The following is a 19,337-nucleotide window of genomic DNA, read 5'->3' as shown; positions in this document are numbered from 1 at the left end:
TGGGGAGTTGCAATCAGTGGGTATAAAGTTTATGCAAGATGGATAAATTCGAGACATCTGCTGCACAACATTGTGTCTATTGTGCACTTAAATACTGCATTGTGCACTTACAAAGGTGTTCCATGGCAGATCTCATGTTCGGTGTCCTTACCATAAGAGAATAATTTTTTTATCTTAGTAATAATAAATTATTCATTCACTAATGGAAAAAAATAAGGTACAGCTATAGAGATCCTGACAATATGAATGCAGCTGCTAATTGCATTACATGCAGAAACAATCCTTGCAAAGGCAGAATGCCAGCAGACATCTAAAGAGCACTCTGGGGAAAGAGGACTTCCCATCTGCCTAATGGCCTGACCTAACCTCTCGGACAAGGGATGCATGATACAAGATCTGCTCTCAGCGACCGCCTCCTGGCAGGATCAGCCCAAGTCATGCTTGCACCAACCCAGGCACGCAGCACCATGGGGGCCAGAATGGCAGCTCTGCCGTGTGACTTGGACACATCGCTTCATCCCTCTGAGCCTCAGTTTCCCCATCTGTTAAAAGGCAAGTAGGAGCACTGAACTTGCGGGGGTTTCCTGAGGTTCCTGCAGGCCCCACATCCAGCACTATCCACCTGGAGTTGCAGTGAGATGTGTTCTGTCTTCCTCTAAAGGACTCCTTCTGAGCAGAAACTGTGCCTTTTTCTTCCCCTAACACAGGGCACTTTTGCATCCCCCCACACATAGCAAGCTCTAAAAAGCTGCAGGTTAGTTGAAATGAACTGAATTTGGTTCTGTGAGCTTTTCATCTCTGTGGTTTCTTTTCATCATTCGTTGAGGTGTGTGCAAAGAAAGATCAAGCTGGAACACTGACTCCCTCACCTTCTACCTGTGATCTCTGGTACATTTCCCAATTCCTCTGAGGCTCAGAGAACAGAACAACACTAGGTTATCTCGATAAGGTCTGTAAGACACCTAGCCCAAAGTCTGGCACATAGTAGGTACACAATAATGTTGCCTCCCCTGCCTGCTTGGTCTCTTGACTCCCCTTGTATGAAGACGAGTCTTTAACTGGTACAAGATCTGATTACATAAGAACTTCCTATCCCAGCCCAGAAATTGACCGCACTGCCCAGAGGATTTTCTCTCCACTTGGGAAATGAAAATTCTCATTCCTTCTTCAAGTTCTTTGGAATTAGTGATTAGAACATGGCCAGGAATATGAGGTGTGAGCCACGGGAAGCCTTTACTTCAAGTGCAAGGGCGAGAGTGGGAGCCTGAACAGGGAGAGGACCCAAGTAGATCAGATGAACTATTTAAGTGACTTGGAGACTCAAGAGAACAGACCCCTCCTGGAGGGTTATTTTCCATAAGCAAATGTCCTTTTGAAATGGACTCACTGACTATGAATTTCTAAGGCCATTTCCTCTCTCCCCATGGACAGCTAGTTAAAACTGAAAGCGTCTGTCCTGTCTGCTCCCTGCCCCCTAGATGCCCTCATCTCGTTCTCTCGCAGGCTTCCATGGAACCTGAACACTTCTTGGGTTCTCCACTTGCTTAAGAGACCTCGTCCTTCTTTCTGTTCAATGCCTGGGTCCCTCCCACAGTATCTCTGACAGGTAGTCATCATGCCTTTCCTTGCACACCTTCAGGGATGGGGAGCTCACTGCTTGTGAAACCGCCCGATCTCCCCTTGGCCACATCAGTCAGTTCCTCCTCGTGGTGAGCTGACTTCTGATGCATCACAGCTGCTGCCATTGGTCCTCGTTCTGACCTCAGAGCCAAAGAGTCCAAACTTATCCACATCTAGGCTTCTCCTCCCAGAGGATCTCCTTCTTCAGACTAAGCAAATATGAGGAGGGACCAGTTACATTCATCCAACGTGGTCTGAGCACCTGCTGCATGCCAGGCCCTGAATAAGACCCAGCCTCTGGCAGGAGGTGTCGTAAGCCTTACACCAGCGTAAGCACCTGCCTTGATCTGGTAGGACCACAGTGATGAGAGGAGCATCAGTGAGAGCCATTTACCAGCCTCAGGACACCCCCGACACTGCACTAATGTGCTTTGTCCCCTCCCTGCATGGTTTCCTGCCCCTTTGTGAGTAGGGTCCCAGCTCCAGAGGCAGATTCCAGGCCTTCCTCTAGAGATTGGAAGGAAGGGAATGTTACTTAGGGGCTCTGGGTGAAAAAAGAATGCAAGAGTTAATTCAAACCAATCTTCTCTGTGCTTCCAAAGTGTAATGAAATTGGTGCTGATTTACAACTCAGGCCTTTGGCTCAGTCTGATGCAAGTGATGGGCAAATGGATGGGTGAGATGAAGCCTGAGCATGCTTCTAGGCTCTTCAAGAATTCAGGATATGGAATGAAGACTTAGGAAGAAAGGCAGGGAAAGAAGGAAGGAAGGAAGCAGTAAGGGGGCGGGGGGAAGGAGGGAAGATCTGAAAGTTCTGGTTCTAAATTCCCAGGGATCATAACCGAGCATCCAGAGCAAGGGTTTTGGAGCCCTTGCTGGGGCTCTGCTCCCAGCTGCTCCATTTACCAGGGCTGACAGCAGTGGTTTCCTCTGGTGTCCCCATCACACCATCACACCCGAATTGTGATGAGAGCTCAAAAAGAACCTCAGAAAACAATGTAGATTCAAACGGAAGGCGGCAGCAAGGCTGGCTGAACTTAACACACTTGGAATTTGGTATTTGTCTTGCAGTCCCATCTGCTAGGAATGCAGTGTTGGGGATTGGGGGGGGGGGGGCTGGAGCAGGTAGATTTCCACCCTCCCAGCTTCACTCCTTTGTTCCTGCAAAATCAGGAGACAATGTTGCCTTTTTATGTTTTGACTACCATGATTTAGCAAAACCCACTGAAACTCTTCATCTGGAGTATTTTCAAACAGGAACGCTTTTGAAACTGTTTGCAGGGATTTTGTTTTTTAATGTGCAGATGTGGGAATTTGACCTGGTGACCCGTGTGCAGCACTTTGGGTCCCAGGCCACATGGTGATGGCACCGTTTCCACAAATCTCTTTCCACAGAGCAATCTCCTTTGAAAAGCTGCTACTTTTCTCACTCTCCTTAAAATGCCACCTTTACTTTGAAGAGGTGGATTATTTATGTCTTAAATTTTCGAACCTCAGCCAGGCGCCTGCTGTTGGGAAGCTGACAGTGGGCTCGCACCTGGAGCAGAGGTGGTTGCTGGCTCCTGTCTTTGTGCAGAAACCTCAGTCTTACCTTAATTCGTGCCTTCTTTGGAGGATTCTTTATAAGCCGCCTGTACGTTCATCAGAGTTAATTCAATTAGAACCAAACACTACCATTCCCAAGTCCAAGACCGGTCAATGGGACACGTAAGCTGAAATGTATCGCTCTAGACTGAAAGCAAAGGTGAGGGGCCCCCTGTCAGCCCCTTCTCGTGGCAGAGCCCCCATTACCCTCATGTGGTTCGTGGGAAGGCTCCAGGGTCGGTCCATAATGAGATGTTGTAACAGTACAAACAGGACTTCCAGTGTCTTCTACTGCATCCCCCGCTGTGGATCCCACTGCTGTCGGTAATAAACGCAAACTTCAATCCCAGTTGCTGCTGAAAATAAATGCTTCAGTGAAACCTCTTAGTTTTAGAAGCCCTGAGCCCCGCTCCGAGCGGAAGAGGAGCTCCGTACTGCGCTGGGCACAAGACTGCAAAGGCCCATGGCCCCATGTCCACCTGGAGTCCCTTTGCCTGCCTTGTCACAGCCCTCCAGGTCACACGAAGGAAGTCCCCAGGCTGCTGTGCACTTTGCTTTAGCAGGAGGCGAGAAATGCTAACAGAGGCCATCCAGGGCAGTAGCCGCCTAACAAAGCGCCGCAAACCGGGGACTTAAAACAGGAGGGGTTCTCTCCCCATTCTGGAGACCAGGAGTCCAAAGTCAACCTGTCAGCAAGACCTGCTTCCTCTCGCGGCTTCTGGCGTGTGCCCGCCGACCTTGGCCTCCTGTGGCTTTACTCTCCAGGCTCTGCCTCCGTTCGCACGGGGCCGTCTTCCCTGTGTGTCTGTCTCTGTGTCTCTTCTCCTCTTATTAAGGGCCCATCCTACTCCGGTGTGACCTCATCTTAACTGACAATCACATCTGCAAAGACCCTGTTTCCAGATAAGGTCACATTCACAGTTACCAGGTTAGGACTTCGACATCTGTTTATGGGGACACAATTCAACCCACAATGGAAGGTTATAGCATTTTGTACCATTTGTCAGGCTAAAAAGGAAGAAAAAAGAGAAGAAGGAAGGGGTGAAGGGCATAGCAAGTGCCTCCTGGAACAGTTCACGGGCCTCCAGTGCTCGTCGCCCGTTAAGAGCGGTTGTGTTCCGAGGACCTCGTGTGTGCTGACATTGACCGCCGCAGACAGCCCCGGTGCTGCTCTGTCCATCTTACAGATAAGGAAACTGAGGCACAGAAACATCAAGAACCTCACGTGGCATCAGACTAGGTGACGAGGAGAGAAGCGAGGATCTGAGCCCCAGGCAGTGTGGCCCCAGAGCCGGGGCCCTTAACCACCCTGCCACGGCAGTCCCTGCCTGGTCACAGGTGCGCGCAGACCAGGCGGGCGTTACCGCACCAGATGGTCTGGAACCGGAGGAAGCAGAGGTGCGCGAGGCGCTCGAGACGGGCCCAGGCGCCAGGCTAGTGGGCAGCAGATGCCAGACAGAGCCCCGTCAGTCTGTCCCCACCGCCCACCTCCACCTTTCCTCCCTGCCGCACACCTCTCCACGTTTTGCTCGGGGCGTGGCGCTGGTGGGTATTTGAGGGCCCGATGTGGGCTGCAGTCCGCTTCCAGCTCTTGTCTCTGAGTTGGCCAGGCACAGGCAGAACCTCAGACACAGCTCCACTGATCTGGAAACTTCAGATATGTGAGTCAGACCAAGCCAAGAGCACCTGCTCGTCTTCATTTCTTCATTTCGTACCGCCAGTGTGAAACTGGGCTGGCAGAGTGTTGGGGCTCAGCCCTTGGCGATCATGAAGGAAAGGAGCTCGGAGCTCTACGGGACTGCACTCATGTCCCTAACCGGCACACCAGCCCACTTCCAAATCCTTGAGGCCATCCAGGCTCTGGCCAGGAGCAGACGCCCAGGCCCACCCGGTGGAGGTCGAGGCCTGTGTTGTCCACTTGAGTACAGCTGACATGTGGCATGTGAGCCACCTCCCCGCTCTGCCACATTCTGCCCTGACCCAGCATCCACACCCTTCCTCACTGGGCAGGGGGACAACCTGGATCTCTTGGATCTCTTGCAGTCGAGTTCCAGGCAGCCATGAACACTCAGGCAGAATTAGCTGCCAGGATAGTCCTGTCCTCCATTCTGGTGCACCCAGAGAGGCAGCCCCCAGGAAGGCCCTTGCCTAGAAGCCAGACCGACCTTTAGGGAAGCCCATGGGCCCCACCCCAGTGGGCTTCCCAACCTACGTGGGACACTCAGTGAGCACCTTCCAGGGCTGGGCACCTCTCCAGGTGTATGCCCATTACCTGGTCTGCAAGCCACAGCCTACAGGCCAGGCGTTATTAGGGCACAGAGAGGCTGAGCAATTCAGCCACGGTCGGCCAGCCGGGACATGGCATAGCAAGGCCTCCAGCCCTAGCAGCCTGGTTCTAGAGCTTAAGCCTTGGGTTTGTGGCTACTCAGTTGGAGTTTGTGGCCGCTGTCCCTTCCAGCCCTTCCTCCTAGACCTCAGACAGCACTGGGCAGACACACCCCAAATTTGCCCTTTTTAGATTTTGCATGATGCTGGTGTCACTTGTCCATGCAAGGGGACATTATGGGTGTTGCATTCGCAGTGAGCCAGGCTCTGGGCTACTGCTCTGCATCCTTGCCCTGAGGAGCTGTCATAATGACCAGAGACATAGGTGGGCTGAGGTCAGCCCCACCTGGCAAGAGGAGCACTCTAAAGCTTGAGAGATCAGATGATTTTCCCATGTCACACTGAAAGCGAGTGGTGGGAGTTGGGGGGGAGCTACCTCTGTCTAATTAAAATGGCTCTGTGTTAGTTTTCTTTGGCTGTTCTAACAAATTACCACAAACCTAGTGGCTTAAAACGATACAGGAATACGTGAAAGAAATTTGGTACTTACTTAGTGATTTAGTTTGAGCTGCTGGGTCAAGCCTTATCTGAAGCAAGATTTTTCAGCAATTCCTTTAAAAAAAAACCAAACCAATTTATTATCTTACAGTTCTGGAGGTCAGAACTCCAAAAGAGGTCTCACTGGGCTAAAACCGAGGTGTTATAAGGTCTCCAGCTTCCAGAGGCACCCCCATTCCTTGGCTCATGACCCCTACTCCATCTTTAAAGTGCATCCCCTCCATTCTCTGTTTCTAACACATCTTCTCCGACTCTGACCTCCTGCCTCCCTCTTACAGGGATCCTCATAATAACATTGAGCCCACCCAAATAATCCAGGATAACCTCCCCATCACAGGATCCTTAACTCGATCATATCTGCGAAGTCCCTGTGGCCATATCAGCTAACCTATGAGCAGGTTCTGGGGACTAGAATATGGATTTATTTGGGAGGACATTTGGGCTCTTTCTGCTTTTCATGATGTGATATTTGCCTCTACTCTCTGATCCATGTCCTCCATTGGGATTCTTCCTCCAGGCCATGGGGACATCCTGGATTCATTCCCACTGTGACACATGTCACATAGAATAAAATTTCTTGACGATCCTCTGCAGGTTGTGAGTAGGTGCTCCAGCAAATATATGCAGGAAATGTGGAGCAAAACAAAAATTAAATGGGTGTCTTCATGCAGGACTTATCAGAACGTTTATTATGTAATTAACGTGACATTTGAACCAAGAGATAGAGTGTACAATGCTACTAAACTTCTTTGACCAAGGCATTTTATTCCATGGAGCTTCTCTGGGAATCGGCATTCCACAGAATGCACGTTAGGAAAAGTGAGTGACTGATGAGGACGCTGCCTGTGCGGGGTCTTTAGCTTCTGTCCCTCCAGCTGCTGTACTTGGCACACTGCCTGGAGCTCGTACGTGCCGAGAATTGGGCCTGGGGGGGGCCCTGAGACTGTCCCTTAAAAAAGCCAGTGCTTCTCCCCCAAGGGCTGTGTGCTCCTGAGCATCAGCCTGGGGAGCCTGAAACTCAACTGTCCGCCAGTCAGCAGGGCCTGGCAGTGCCAACCTCCCCCCCCCATCCCCATCCCCCGAGCATCCCGGACGCCAGTCAGGCCCAGCTCAGGTGGACCTAGAAGCTGAGGCAGTGGAGGATGCGAGGCCATGTCTCCACTTGACCGCAGGAGTGTGGCCTCCGGAGAGAGGATGGCATTAGGATTTATCACAGGAGGCCGCCCGCCCCCTTCCTGCCCCCTTCATCCATCAGTGAGTGGTGCATCTCCGTGTCTGCCATGATGCTCTCCCTCACCAGATACTCTTCCTCACCCAGTCACAGGAAACTTGTAAGAGGGGTGTGTGGAGGGGCACCTGGGTAGCTCAGTCGGTTAAGCGTCCAACTCTTGATTTCAGCTCAGGTCATGATCTCAGGGTCCTGGGACTGAGCTCCGCATCGGACTCTGTGCTTAGAGGGGAGTCTGCTTGGGATTCTCTTTCCCTCTGCCCCCCCACCCCCACACACTCTCTCTCTAAAATAAATAAATAAATCTTTAAAAAAATAAAGGATGTGGAGCAAGTAGAAACTATTTTTATGAACACATATACAGCAGGTAATTAAATCGATGCTTTAAAAGAAGGAGATCACAGCTTTTAAGAAAGAGAGATTTTGTTCCAGGAAACTGTTAAAGAGCTGAGCATCAAATTTAGCTGAGAGCTTCCCGGCAGCCAAGGTGGGAAAGGAAAAAAAAATAGGCTATAAATTTCTCTTTATTTTACATGGAAAGCATGTATGTCAGGAAGGAGAAAGAAATATTTTTCTGCCCTAAAACTTTAGGATGACTTTATCAAATGAGTGTTGCGTTTTGAACTTTGAGACAGTGTTAGCAATACTATGGTGTAGTGAATGATGTGGAAACGTTACTCATTTGGCTACTTCTTCCATTTATCCTTAATAAAATACTAAGAAAAGTATTAAATCATCGCTTACAAAAGAAAGATTCTGAAGCCGTTTTCATTGTACTACTGGAAATAATAACACCCCAGAGGCTTCATGGGCTTGCTTTTTGTAGAATCTGGAGCAAGTTTAATAGCCTTTATTTTCCTGCTACTTAAGAAGAGCAATTTCACATGCCCTGCAGTGCAGAGCAGTGTTTTCAAGGCTGATGCCCACTGTGTCTGGGATGGACTGTCCGCAGGAGCCGTCACCAAAGCCACCTCTCTCTGTAGGATAGATACTAGAGCCCTGGATATTTAAATCCGTGTTCTAAAAGTGTCTCCTGTTATCTGATTATCATGATCTCGGGGGTCTAATCAGTCCGCCCACCTTTGCATCTATATACATGGAGGTTTGCACAATTAAGGGCTTGGTAACAAATGGCAGATTCCCTGAGGCTGGAAATTTGCAGTGTTCAGCCTGGAAAAGGCATAAGTCACAAGGGTAATTTTGAATCCTGGGAAGACTAGCTCTTTGAGAATATGTCCACCCACGGTTCCTGTGTTCCCCAGGGTCATATGGAAAGGGCCTTGGAGAGCATTTAGTTCAGTTCTCCTCCCGATGATAGAATCCACTCCCAGCATCCTGGCCAAGTGGCAGGCAGTCTGACCATCTGAATACCTCCAACAAGGATGAGCACCCAGGGCCAGGCAGACAGGAGGCGTTCAATCAATATTTATCAAAAGAACACCTCCTGTGTGCGAAGCTCTGAGCTAGGGGTTAGTGTATATACATCATCCCATTACTAACAGAGCCATGTGAGGCAGGAATGGTTATAAACAATGGACCGATGCGCTGTGATCGCAATGGAACTTGAACCCTGGACGTGCTCCTCTTCCCTCTGGGGGCAATCAGGAGACTCCTGTTCTCTCCTGGCTTTTCTCCTGGCCAACCAGGTGACCTTGGGCAGATCACCGCACATCTCTAGGCCTCTGTTTTCCTATTTCCAAACAAAGGCTTGGAATTTCATGGTTTCAAAGACCCCTGCCAGCTATCTCCCTGACAATGTGTGGGTCTGGGTGGTGGGACTATCCGCACAGAGCCCAGCGTCAGACTCGGCAAACATCCTGATCCCTACTAAAAATCTGTGATTGCCCCTGTTTGCAGCCTTCCAGACTTTCCTGGGCAAAGAGGATGTCTCCCGAGAGGTGGAGGAGGTCCTGATGGAGAGCCACGTGCAGAGGAACGTCCAGCTGGTGTCTGTGCTGGAGCTGCTCCGGTGTCCCCTCGTGCGCTGGCAGGTTTTCACTGTGGTCACCACCATGGCCTGCTACCAGCTCTGCGGTCTCAACGCGGTAAGCATCCCTGTGCAAAGGGAGGAACTAGAGGGAGGGGAGGGGAGGGTGGGGCAGGGCTTGGGCCTCAGTACCAGGATCTGGTCCCAGCTCTGCAACCTCCACCAGCTCTGCACCATCGGGCAATCCCACCATCTGATCCATCCTCAGTTTCCTCATCTGTAAAACGGGCTGACGTAATACTGAAAGAAATAATCCATGCAGAGTGTTCAACGCAGCAGCTACACAGTTGCCCCTTAATAAATGCTGCCTACCATTATAATTTCTGATCCCCAAAACTCAGATTTCTTACTAAAATGGGTATTAGGAAGTTGTCAGTGAAAGATGATTTAAATAAAAGTACTCTTGGTTGGGCTGATTTCAACAGGATAAAGGGGACCTTCCACAGAGCCCCAGACAAAACAGCTCCGCTGCATTCATGAGCCTGGCATCCCCTGAAAGTCAGCAGGGAGGGGGTTTGGGGCGTGTTTGGGGAGATGACATAGAAGGGGAGGCGTCCCTGTCCGGAGAGGGAAAGGTGACGGAAAGGTTGGAAACTTCCAACCATCATGTTTTGCCGCATTTCAACTACTCTTGATTCTATTTTTGGAAACATTGGGATGAAATGAAATCATCTTGCAACTTACTTGTTTTTACCCTGCTCCTTGGTCTGGTTAAAGTCAGCAGGAGGAGGAGGGGCCTGGGCCAAGGGCACGGCCTTGGACAGGGGCTGCCCTTTCCTCCTCTTTGCACCTCCAGGCTCAAAGCCTCCCTCCCTGTTCTGAGAAGGTAGAGAGGGGGCAGATCCATTTCTTAGAGCTAACATTTAGAGTAGTAAAAGCCACATATAGAATCTGTATTTAATGAGGCATTTGGATTGAGAACCATGACATTTCTAAACAGAATTCTCTCCTCTCCCGGGACATAATTTTCCAATTTGCATTCCCTATATAACTTCCTACGTAAATCCCACTAGGGTGTATCTGTAAACCCCACTGCATCGGCATGGGATGGGGAGAAACCATCTTGTCTGCTCCAAGGGCCGGCATTGGGGAGGTCTGAGCTTCCAGGTATCCCACCCTCCTCATAGTGACTGCCTTTCATCAGTTTTGCTATTGTCGTGAGCACATTTAACATGAGATCCACCTCCTTAACAAACGTTCAGGTGCGCAATGCCGGATTGTGAACTGTAGACACAGTGTCCTACAGCCCATCTGCAGAGCGTATATATCTTGCTTCACTGAAACTTTGCACCTGTTGATTGGCAGCCCCCCATTTCCTCCTCCCACAGCCCCTAGCAACCACCACTGTGCTCCCTGCTTCTATGAGTTTGGCTACTTTAGATACTTCACGGAAGTGCAAGCATACAGTGTTGGTGATCAGCTTTTTCCCTCCGCATGGTGTCCACCAGGTTCATCCATGTGGTCACATGCTGCAGGATACCCCGCCTTGTCAAGGCCGGATAACATTCCATCATGCGTACACATACCACATTTTCTTTATCCATTAGTCCACTGGCAAACATTTAGGATATTTCCACACCTTGGCTACCGTGAATAGTGCTGCATTGAACATGGGAGTGCAGATATCTCTTCAAGATCCTGATTTCGATCTGGATAAAAACCCAGAAGTGGGACGCTGACTCATATTGCAGTTCTGATTTTTTGAGGAACCTCCATACCATTTTCCAGAGCAGCTGCACCAGTTTGCATTCCCATTGACAGTGTGCAAGGGTTCTAATTCTTCCACATCCTCACCAGCACTTTTTTTTTTTATGATAGACATCCTAACAGCTGTGAGGTGATATCTTGCTGTGGTTTCGATTTGCGTTTCTCTGATGATGAGTGATGTCGAGGGTCTTTTCATGTGTTTGTTGGCCATTTGTAGGTCTTCTTTGGGAAATGTCTGTTCAAGTCCTTTGCCCATTTTTTAATGGAGTTGTTTGGAGGCCTTGGGGGGTTTTGTTTTATCTTATTTTGTTTTGCTATTAAGATGTAGGAGTTCCTTATATATTTTGGTAATTAACCCCTTATCAGATATATGGTTTGCCAATATTTTCTCCCACGCTGTAGATTACCTTTCCACTCTGTCGATTATTTTTTTTTTTGCTGTGAAGAAACTTTTTAGTCTGATGTAGTCACACTTGTTGATTTTTGCTTTTGGTGTCGTCTCCAAAAAAAAAAAATCATTGCCAAGACCAATGTTACAAAGTTTTTCCCCTATGTTTTCTTCTAGGATTTTTACAGTTCTTGTGTTTAAAATCTTAATCCATTTTGAGTGAAGATTAGCATCCGTTTTCATTCTTTTGTATGTGGGTATCCAATTTTTCCAACACTATTTGCCAGACTATCCTTTCCCCATTGAATATTCTTGGCACCCTTCAGCAATCAGTGGACCACATATGGGTTTATTTCTGGTATCTCTGTTCTGTTTCCTTAGTTTATATGTCTGTCTTATGTCAGTATCACGCTGTTTTAATTACTGTTGCTTTGTAATATATTTTGAAAAGAGGAAATATGATGCCTTCAGTTTTGTTCTTTTTAAAGATATGGTTCCAGGTGAATCTTAGGATTTTTTTCTATTTCTGGAAAATATGCCATTGGGATTTTAATAGGGATGGCATTGAATCTGTAGATCATTTTGGGTAGTGTAGCCATTTTAATAATATTAAATATCCTAATCCATGAACGGAGTATTTTTCCACTTATTTGTGTATTTATTTCCTTAGTGTTTTTTAGTTTTCAGTACAAAAGTCTTTCATTTCCTTAGTTAACTTTATTCCCAAGTATTTTTTTATGCTATTGTAAATACAATTATTTTCGTAATTTCCCTTTCAGATGGTTCATTGTTAGTATACAAAAACACAACTGATTTTTGGTTTTTTCTTCATTTTTTTAAAGATTTTTATTTTTTCATTTATTGATTTGACAGAGACAAAGAGAGACACAGCGAGAGAGGGAACACAAGCAGGGGGAAGGGGAGAGGGAGAAGCAGGCTTCCTGCTGAGCAGGGAGCCCGATGCGGGACTTGATCCCAGGACCCTGGGATCATGACCTGAGCCAAAGGCAGACACTTAACGACTGAACCATCCAGGCGCCCGGAACACAACTGATTTTTGTATGTTGATTCTGTATCCTGCAACTTTACCAAATTTATTAGTTCTAACAATGTGTGTGTGTGTGCTATCTTCAGGGTTTTCTACATTTAAGATCATGTCATTTGCAAATAGTGATGATTTTACTTCTTCCTTTCTGCTTTGGGTGACTTTTCTTTCTTTTTCTTGTCTAATTGCACTGGCTAGGACTTCCAGTACTGCGTTGACTAGAAGTGGTGAGAGTGGGCATCGTTGTCTTGTTTCTGATGTTAGAGGAAAAGCTTTCAGTTTGATGAGTATGATGATATTATGATATGATATTAGCTGAGTATGATGTTAGCTCTGGGCTTGTCATGTATGGCCTTTATTATGTTCAGGTAGTCTCCTTCTATTTATTGTTTGTTTAGGATTATTTTTAATCTTTAAGTCAGAAGTAATACTTCCCGCTTGGCATGCTTAACTGGACATGGAGCAAAAAGCTCTGGACCCATATCCAGAGGCCTGGCTGTCTGTCTCACTGTGACCACAAGCCTGCAGTGGGAAGCCTAGGCCAATCACTACCCTCCCCCAGCCTCTGTCTGCTCGGCTGTAATAATAATAAAGCAAACATTCATTTAGCACTTAACATGAGCCAGAAGTTGTCCCCGTGTCTGTCCTGTGAGTCAGACATGCTGTTAGGCACAGAGACGTTGAGAGACTTTCCCTAGGTCACACAGCTACAAGTGGTAGAAAGGGGATTTGAGCCCCAGCCACTTGGCCACAAGGTCTAGCCGCTTGAGCCCTGAGCGGGGAGGGTCCCTAAGGCCCCCTTCGAGCATCCCCATATGTGTCCCTGGGCTGTGTCCCAAGGTCATCCCTAGGCAGCCAATGCGACAAGTCTGACACCCTTTTACATACAAAAGGACAAACACTGGCTGGCAGCCACCTCAGCCTCAGAGCCCTGTGCTTCAGTCCAGTTCTCCCCTGCACCTCTTGCCTCTCAATCCAAATAATGCGTGAGACAAGGAGGAATGCTGTCTACCAGATGGAAAACTGCAAATGCCCTTTAAAACTTGCTTTCTTCCCTTAATTGTCTCAGAAATTATTTGGGGGGACATGGTCTATAGTTGAAGACATTGCAAATACTGCTAGGAATCTCCCCATTGATCACTTTATTCCAGCCCCAAATGTCCTGCAGGGCAAATGGTGCCATCCTCATTTTCTAGAAGAAGAAATGAGGTTTCCAGAGGGCCAAGCACTTGCTCAGGGTCACAGAGGAAGGGGTGCCTGTGCTGTCAGACTCACACTTCCTGGCCCCAGGTATCCTGCCCTGGAGCACCTGCCCAGGCTTGGCCAGCCTTTCTCTAAGGCCCAGGCGCCTGCACTAACCGAGCCATTCACAGCCTCAGCACTATGCACATTTGGGGCCGGAAAATCCCGTGTCATGGGGGGTTGTCCTGCGTACCATAGAACGTTTCACAGCATCTCTGGCCTCAGCCCACCAGATGACAGTAGGCTAGCCCACCAGTTGTGACAACCAAAAATGTCTTCAGACGTTGCCAAATGTCCCCTGGGAGGAAAATTACCTCCAGGTGGCAATCACCATATTAAGCGAACATTACATATTGCCCAGTGCATTTTCGCTAAGAAGTCAATGAATAGTTTCCGCATACCTTAGAAATCAAGCAGAAGTTGGATTTAACATTTAGTTGTTTCTAAATTCCTTTTCAGTGTGGGGTTGTTTTTTCCCTCCTTCTCACAATGGCTTTCAAATTCCCTCCTCTAAAATTAGACCTGTCACTTAAAATTCCTTATTTTCTGCAACTGCCTTCCTCCTGAGCAGTTTGTCCTTTGCATGAAAACCAGACTTTTGTGCGAATGTTCTGTCTCTCACCGGCGAGGAGCCTCCTGGTTACGGGGGTGGGGGGGGGATGATGGATCGAAGAGGAATCTCCAGTCAGCCAGGGGAACGGACAGCCCCAGCAGAGGCCGAGCCGTGGAAGAGCCGTGGGGCCGGAAGCAAACAGCCTGGGTCTGCACCCGGCTCTGGTCTCACCGGCTGTGTGTGGTCTCTCTGATCCTAAGGCAATGTCACCTTCACAAGCTGTTGAGAGAGTTGAAAATGATGACGCGTGTTATGCTAGGTCTCTAACACACTGTGTCAGGAGTTAGGAAGGAGGGCTTTGGGGCCCTGGAGGCAGGCAGCCAAGAAGCAGGCTGAGAAGCAGCCCCAGAGGGCCTTCCTCCCCAAGGCATGTGCATAACTGACATTTTCCTTTACCAAAGAGCCATGGTGTCTCAGTAGAGAGATGGAAATCTTCTAGAATGATACCCCCCCATTTGTTATGTACCAATTCTATAAAAGATGCTTGGGGCACCTGGGTGGCTCAGTGGGTTAAGCGCCTGACTCATGTCATGGTCTCAAGGTCTTGAGATCGGGCCCCACGTCGGGCTCCATGCTCAGTGCGGAGTCTGCTTGTCCCTCTCCCTCCCCCTCTGCCCCTCCCCCCACTCGCACTCGCACACGAGCTCGCTCTCTCTCTAAAATAAATAAAATCTTTTAAAGATGCTTTACTTTGTCACTTTAAACATTTTTACAACCACCCTGAAAGACAGATTTTTTTTTACCTTCTTTAGAGACATGTAGTCCCTTGCCTACAGACCCACAGTTCCTCAGAGGCAGCCCTGGGGTTGGAATCAGGTGTTCACGCCTCCAAACTGTGGCTCCTTCCAGTCCACCATCCGCCCCCGAGGGAGGAGACTGTCGGCAACCTGAGAGCGTGATGGTGTCATGGATGAGATCAACACAAAGCACACTCCTCGGGGAGGGTTTGCTGCGGGACACACCCCACCTTTCCACGTGCTTCCATGGTGTGTAACGCTCTCGAACTGCCAGATCATGTAAACCTCAGTGGGATAGAGACAGAGGCCGTTACCCGCCTGCTCTATAAGATGACTCAGCCGGAGAGAAATGGCTTCTGGAGCCGGCAGAAGGAGACAGGCAATTTGTGTGATGGGCAGGCCTCCTCCCCCCACCCCCTCCTGGGAGCAGCCCAGCAGGACCTCCTTGCAAGCCCTGGAATGGGGGAGATGGTCCAAAGGGGGATTTCTGCCTCTCAAGGGATAAATGCATTTACTATGAAATGACTCCAGAGCCACTTTCATAAGCACCACCCCCAATGAGTGTGTAATTTTATGCAGTGCGACCCTCTTCACTAACCTTGGAACACCTGAGGGGGTTCAGGAAGAATTGGAAGCAGGGAAGGTTGCAGGGGGTGTGAGGAGCAGGAAGGAGGCCAGGGCACGCACAGCTCCCATAGGAGAGCACGTATCCCGTGGAATCAACCAGGGACTGGCAGCCCTGGGTTCAGACTGAGGCAGCAGAGTATTCTGGGGGATGGAAGGGGCCCATAGAGCCTTGGCTATTAAAAATCAGTGAATCTGGGTAAAGATTAAGAAAGACATTTAAGCCCCTTTGATCCAACTCTGAAGATCACAGTTACTTTCCAAAGGGGAGGAGATTATACAAACAAATCCGGTGAAGATTGGGGTTTTCTGGAACAATTTTAGCTTCTGTCAGAGCCCTAAGAATGAATTTATCAGGAGCCACTTCTGTACTCGGTGAATGTGGAAGCAAAGGTAGAATCTAAAATTCTAATTTATCAGCTCAGTCAAATGTGGGGCAGACACCAGCAAGAGGGTCTTTGTTTTATGAGAACCTTAAAACGCATTTTGCCGAGAGATGCGTCCATGCCAGCTCACAGAAATACATACAGTCGTTTTTACTGGCCTCTGAGTGCGTCTATAACTTTAAGAAGATACTCCCCTCACTAAAAGATAAGCCATCTGTAGATATGTGTAGTTCCTAAATTATATCTTCTCCCCCAGTGCATGAAAAATGTTTTGCTAAACAAATGCCGGTAACAAGACAAATTTGTAGAAATGAGAGCTTTTTCCAAAAACGAAGTAAGAGCCAAATGCAAAGAGCGTGGCCAGCCACCGTCGGGCCTGACAAGTTATAAGCAACGAGCTCTAATGTTTCTGCTTAATAACGATCAGGGTGTAAATGCTTCCAAGGCCCCCGAAGGCAGCAGGTTTCCTTGTCAGATGTCATGTAAAGGACAGCTTGGTTTTCTATATTTAACAAACTCATGCTCTTTTTAAGAAAATGGCTGGGATTGGGAGGACACAAATGACTCGTGTCCAGCCTGTGGACCCGAAATTTTGAGTAAATAGTGAACAGTGACAATTCTTACCCAATCTGGACACTCCACAGGAGGGGCATGGCTATCCTCTTGGAGAAGGGGAAAGAAGCCCAGCAGGACAGAGTGAATTACTTGAGGTCACACAGCCAGTTCAACACGGAGCCAGGTCTCCAACCTCCAGTCAGTGATTGCCCGAAGCCCCATGAGTGTCATTAGGGTTAGGTTTGGTCTCAAGTGGCAGAATCCTCCACACTGACCTAACTTCACATCGAGGAAAATTGGGAAGGATGGTACAGCAGTCCCAGGACCACACATCCTGGTTTGCACAGGGCAATCCAGATTTATGCCTCTTGTTCCGAACGAGTTATTAACACTCTCAAAGATGCCCAGGTTTGGTTAATCAATTATAGAATCACTCTGGTGAGCAAGGACACAGGCTCCTTCTAACTTCTCGCTCTAGCTTCTGAACAGGTGGCTTCCATCCCAAAGCAGGGGCTCTGTGTGTAGTTGTGTAGGTTGTGTGTTGCACAACCCTCAGGGCATCATTCACATTGTCCCCATTAGAGATTTATTGTAACAGTTTTCTAGTGGATGACAGTAAAGTGTCTTGTAGATCAGGAACCTTTTCAGTTTCTCACAAAGTTCCCATGGACGCTACAATGCTGTCCTGAGGTCACCTAGTGATCCAAGAGGGCTGCTGAAGCTCCAGCCATCATGTTTACCATCCTGACAGCAGAAAGGAGGAAGGGCAAAAAATGGGATCACACCTCGTTGGTGGAAAGCTCATTTTAAGGAGATTTCTGTTCCTATCTCATCGCCACAATTAGCTCAGCACGTGTTGCTCCCAGTACCGTAGTTCTGTTAGTAATGAGGAAGGGGCAAAGGTGGGAGAAGGAAGAAAACAAATAGTTGGCCACACCACACAGCTCCATGCTGGATGTAGCAGCAAATCTCAGAGGCCACCTTGCACCTGAATTTAATTTTGGAAATAGATGCCTTTCACCGACTCTCCCTTGTTTTTCTTTCCTGCATTATAGATTTGGTTCTACACCAATAGCATCTTTGAAAAAGCTGGGATCTCGCCAGAAAAGATCCCATACATCACCTTGAGCACCGGTGGCATCGAGACTTTGGCTGCTATCTTCTCTGTAAGTAAACTGAGGGTTATTCCTGAGAACATCATAGTGGGGTGAACAGTGCCATGGGACCCCCCAGGGAGCAAACGTGCTTGCCTTTAAAGGAGCATGTCCTTTGTCGCTCCGAAGGTGTCTGAATTTTAAGATGTTTCACCTGTCTGGAGAATATTATCTATATTTTGCTCTCCTACCTATTGTCTTTCTTTTAATATATCGCTCCCTTTGAACTCTCACCTGGTCACAGATGATGGAGCACCCAGTAAAAAGGGCCATTTCTCCCTGGGGGTCCAGATCAGTGTCCCTGTGAGCCTAAGGTCCATTGCCATGACTTGAAAATATTTCCAAACCATTAGCTGTCATCTTTCTACCCCAAATATGTAGGAGTTTGCAGGCAAAGGAAAGGAGAGAGGACATTCCAGTCGATCACTGTAACAGAGTGTGACTTTAATAGTCAGCAGAAGTGTCCAAAGGAAGACGCAGAGTTCATCCTCCTTTCTCAACCTCAAAGATGCACAATAAACATACTGCAGGGAGGGAGTTAGGAGACTTCAGAATTTCACAGAAACTGCACGGGTTGGGGCCATCAGACCAGACTAGATTTGAATCCTGGCTCTGGAATTTCTTGGCTGAGAGATGCTGGACAACGCTCTCAACCTCTCTGAGCTTCAGTTTCCCCTTTTAGATGTCTGATTCTCTTCTACCTCGTAGGTGTGTGGTCTTGCCTCACACTGTAGGCACACCGTCCACGACGGGGCTCCTTTCCAAAGGATAGAGAGGCGGGTAGAATCAGAGTGAGGTTCTCAGACCTTCATGGAGGAGCTCATTTATTTCCTCCCTTGCTCCGACTTCTGCTGACAGGATTGATGCAGCGCAGACATGCAGAGACTTCCAGTCCCATTTCTGACTTGCTTTCGACAGAACGCTTTATTTTGCTCCTTGCTCATAATGGGTCATTCTAACAAGATGCTTCTAAAGATGGGTGTCGGGAAAGTGTTGAGGACTGACGTGCGTCTCCTCCTTTCACTCACGGTCTTTTTGTTAGAGGAAAATATCTCACCATTTCACAATCTGGGAGTTTCACAAAATTCTCGTTTTGAGTTATGCCCCCCACCCCCGACGTGGCTATGCATGCTTACGTTGATCCATGGAAACGCTGTCTGGAATGGAAATGGTGGGAAACAACAGGGTTTGTTTGGGGGTTGGGGGTCGGTAAAGTATTTTGTTGTTGTAAGGAATCATCATGAGCTCATTAGGGTACATGTGTACAATTCAGAAAAGCAGGAAGAACCGAAGAAGAAATCTACAAACATACATACATTTGGCAAAATCTCCCCTTGGCTTTTCTGTGCACGGGTGTGTTCTGTTCTTACGCAGTAGTCACCCTGCTTTTGTTCACATGACCTCGTGCCAGACTTGCTTTCCGTCTTACTTTCCTTCGTTCTTGTCTGAGACATGTTTTGTTGAAGTGTGAGAGCATGCTGATCGTCGCCCCTGTGACTGAACACCAGCCGTGCAGGCTCTGTGGCTCTTCAGAAATCGGCTGTACGGTCAGTTCTCTCCCCGCTGTCTGCGGGGCGGGGCTCT

At 48.3% G+C, this 19,337-nt stretch overlaps 1 protein-coding gene across 1 annotated transcript in view; it reads left to right on the top strand.

Annotated features, from left to right (window-relative positions):
- SLC2A9 (solute carrier family 2 member 9) overlaps positions 1-19,337 on the top strand; it is a 220,925-nt gene that overhangs the window by 149,432 nt on the left and 52,156 nt on the right. The window contains exons 8-9 of the mRNA XM_032399871.1: positions 9,173-9,360; positions 17,655-17,765. Of these exons, the coding sequence (XP_032255762.1) occupies positions 9,173-9,360; positions 17,655-17,765 (299 nt within the window). The remainder of the gene's footprint in view (positions 1-9,172; positions 9,361-17,654; positions 17,766-19,337) is intronic.

The sequence above is a fragment of the Phoca vitulina genome, unplaced genomic scaffold (assembly GCF_004348235.1).
Source record: "Phoca vitulina isolate PV1807 unplaced genomic scaffold, GSC_HSeal_1.0 scaffold3, whole genome shotgun sequence".
NCBI lineage: Eukaryota > Metazoa > Chordata > Mammalia > Carnivora > Phocidae > Phoca > Phoca vitulina.
The sequence above is the reverse complement of the archived record's forward strand: the minus strand, read 5'-3'. Positions and strand labels throughout refer to the sequence as shown.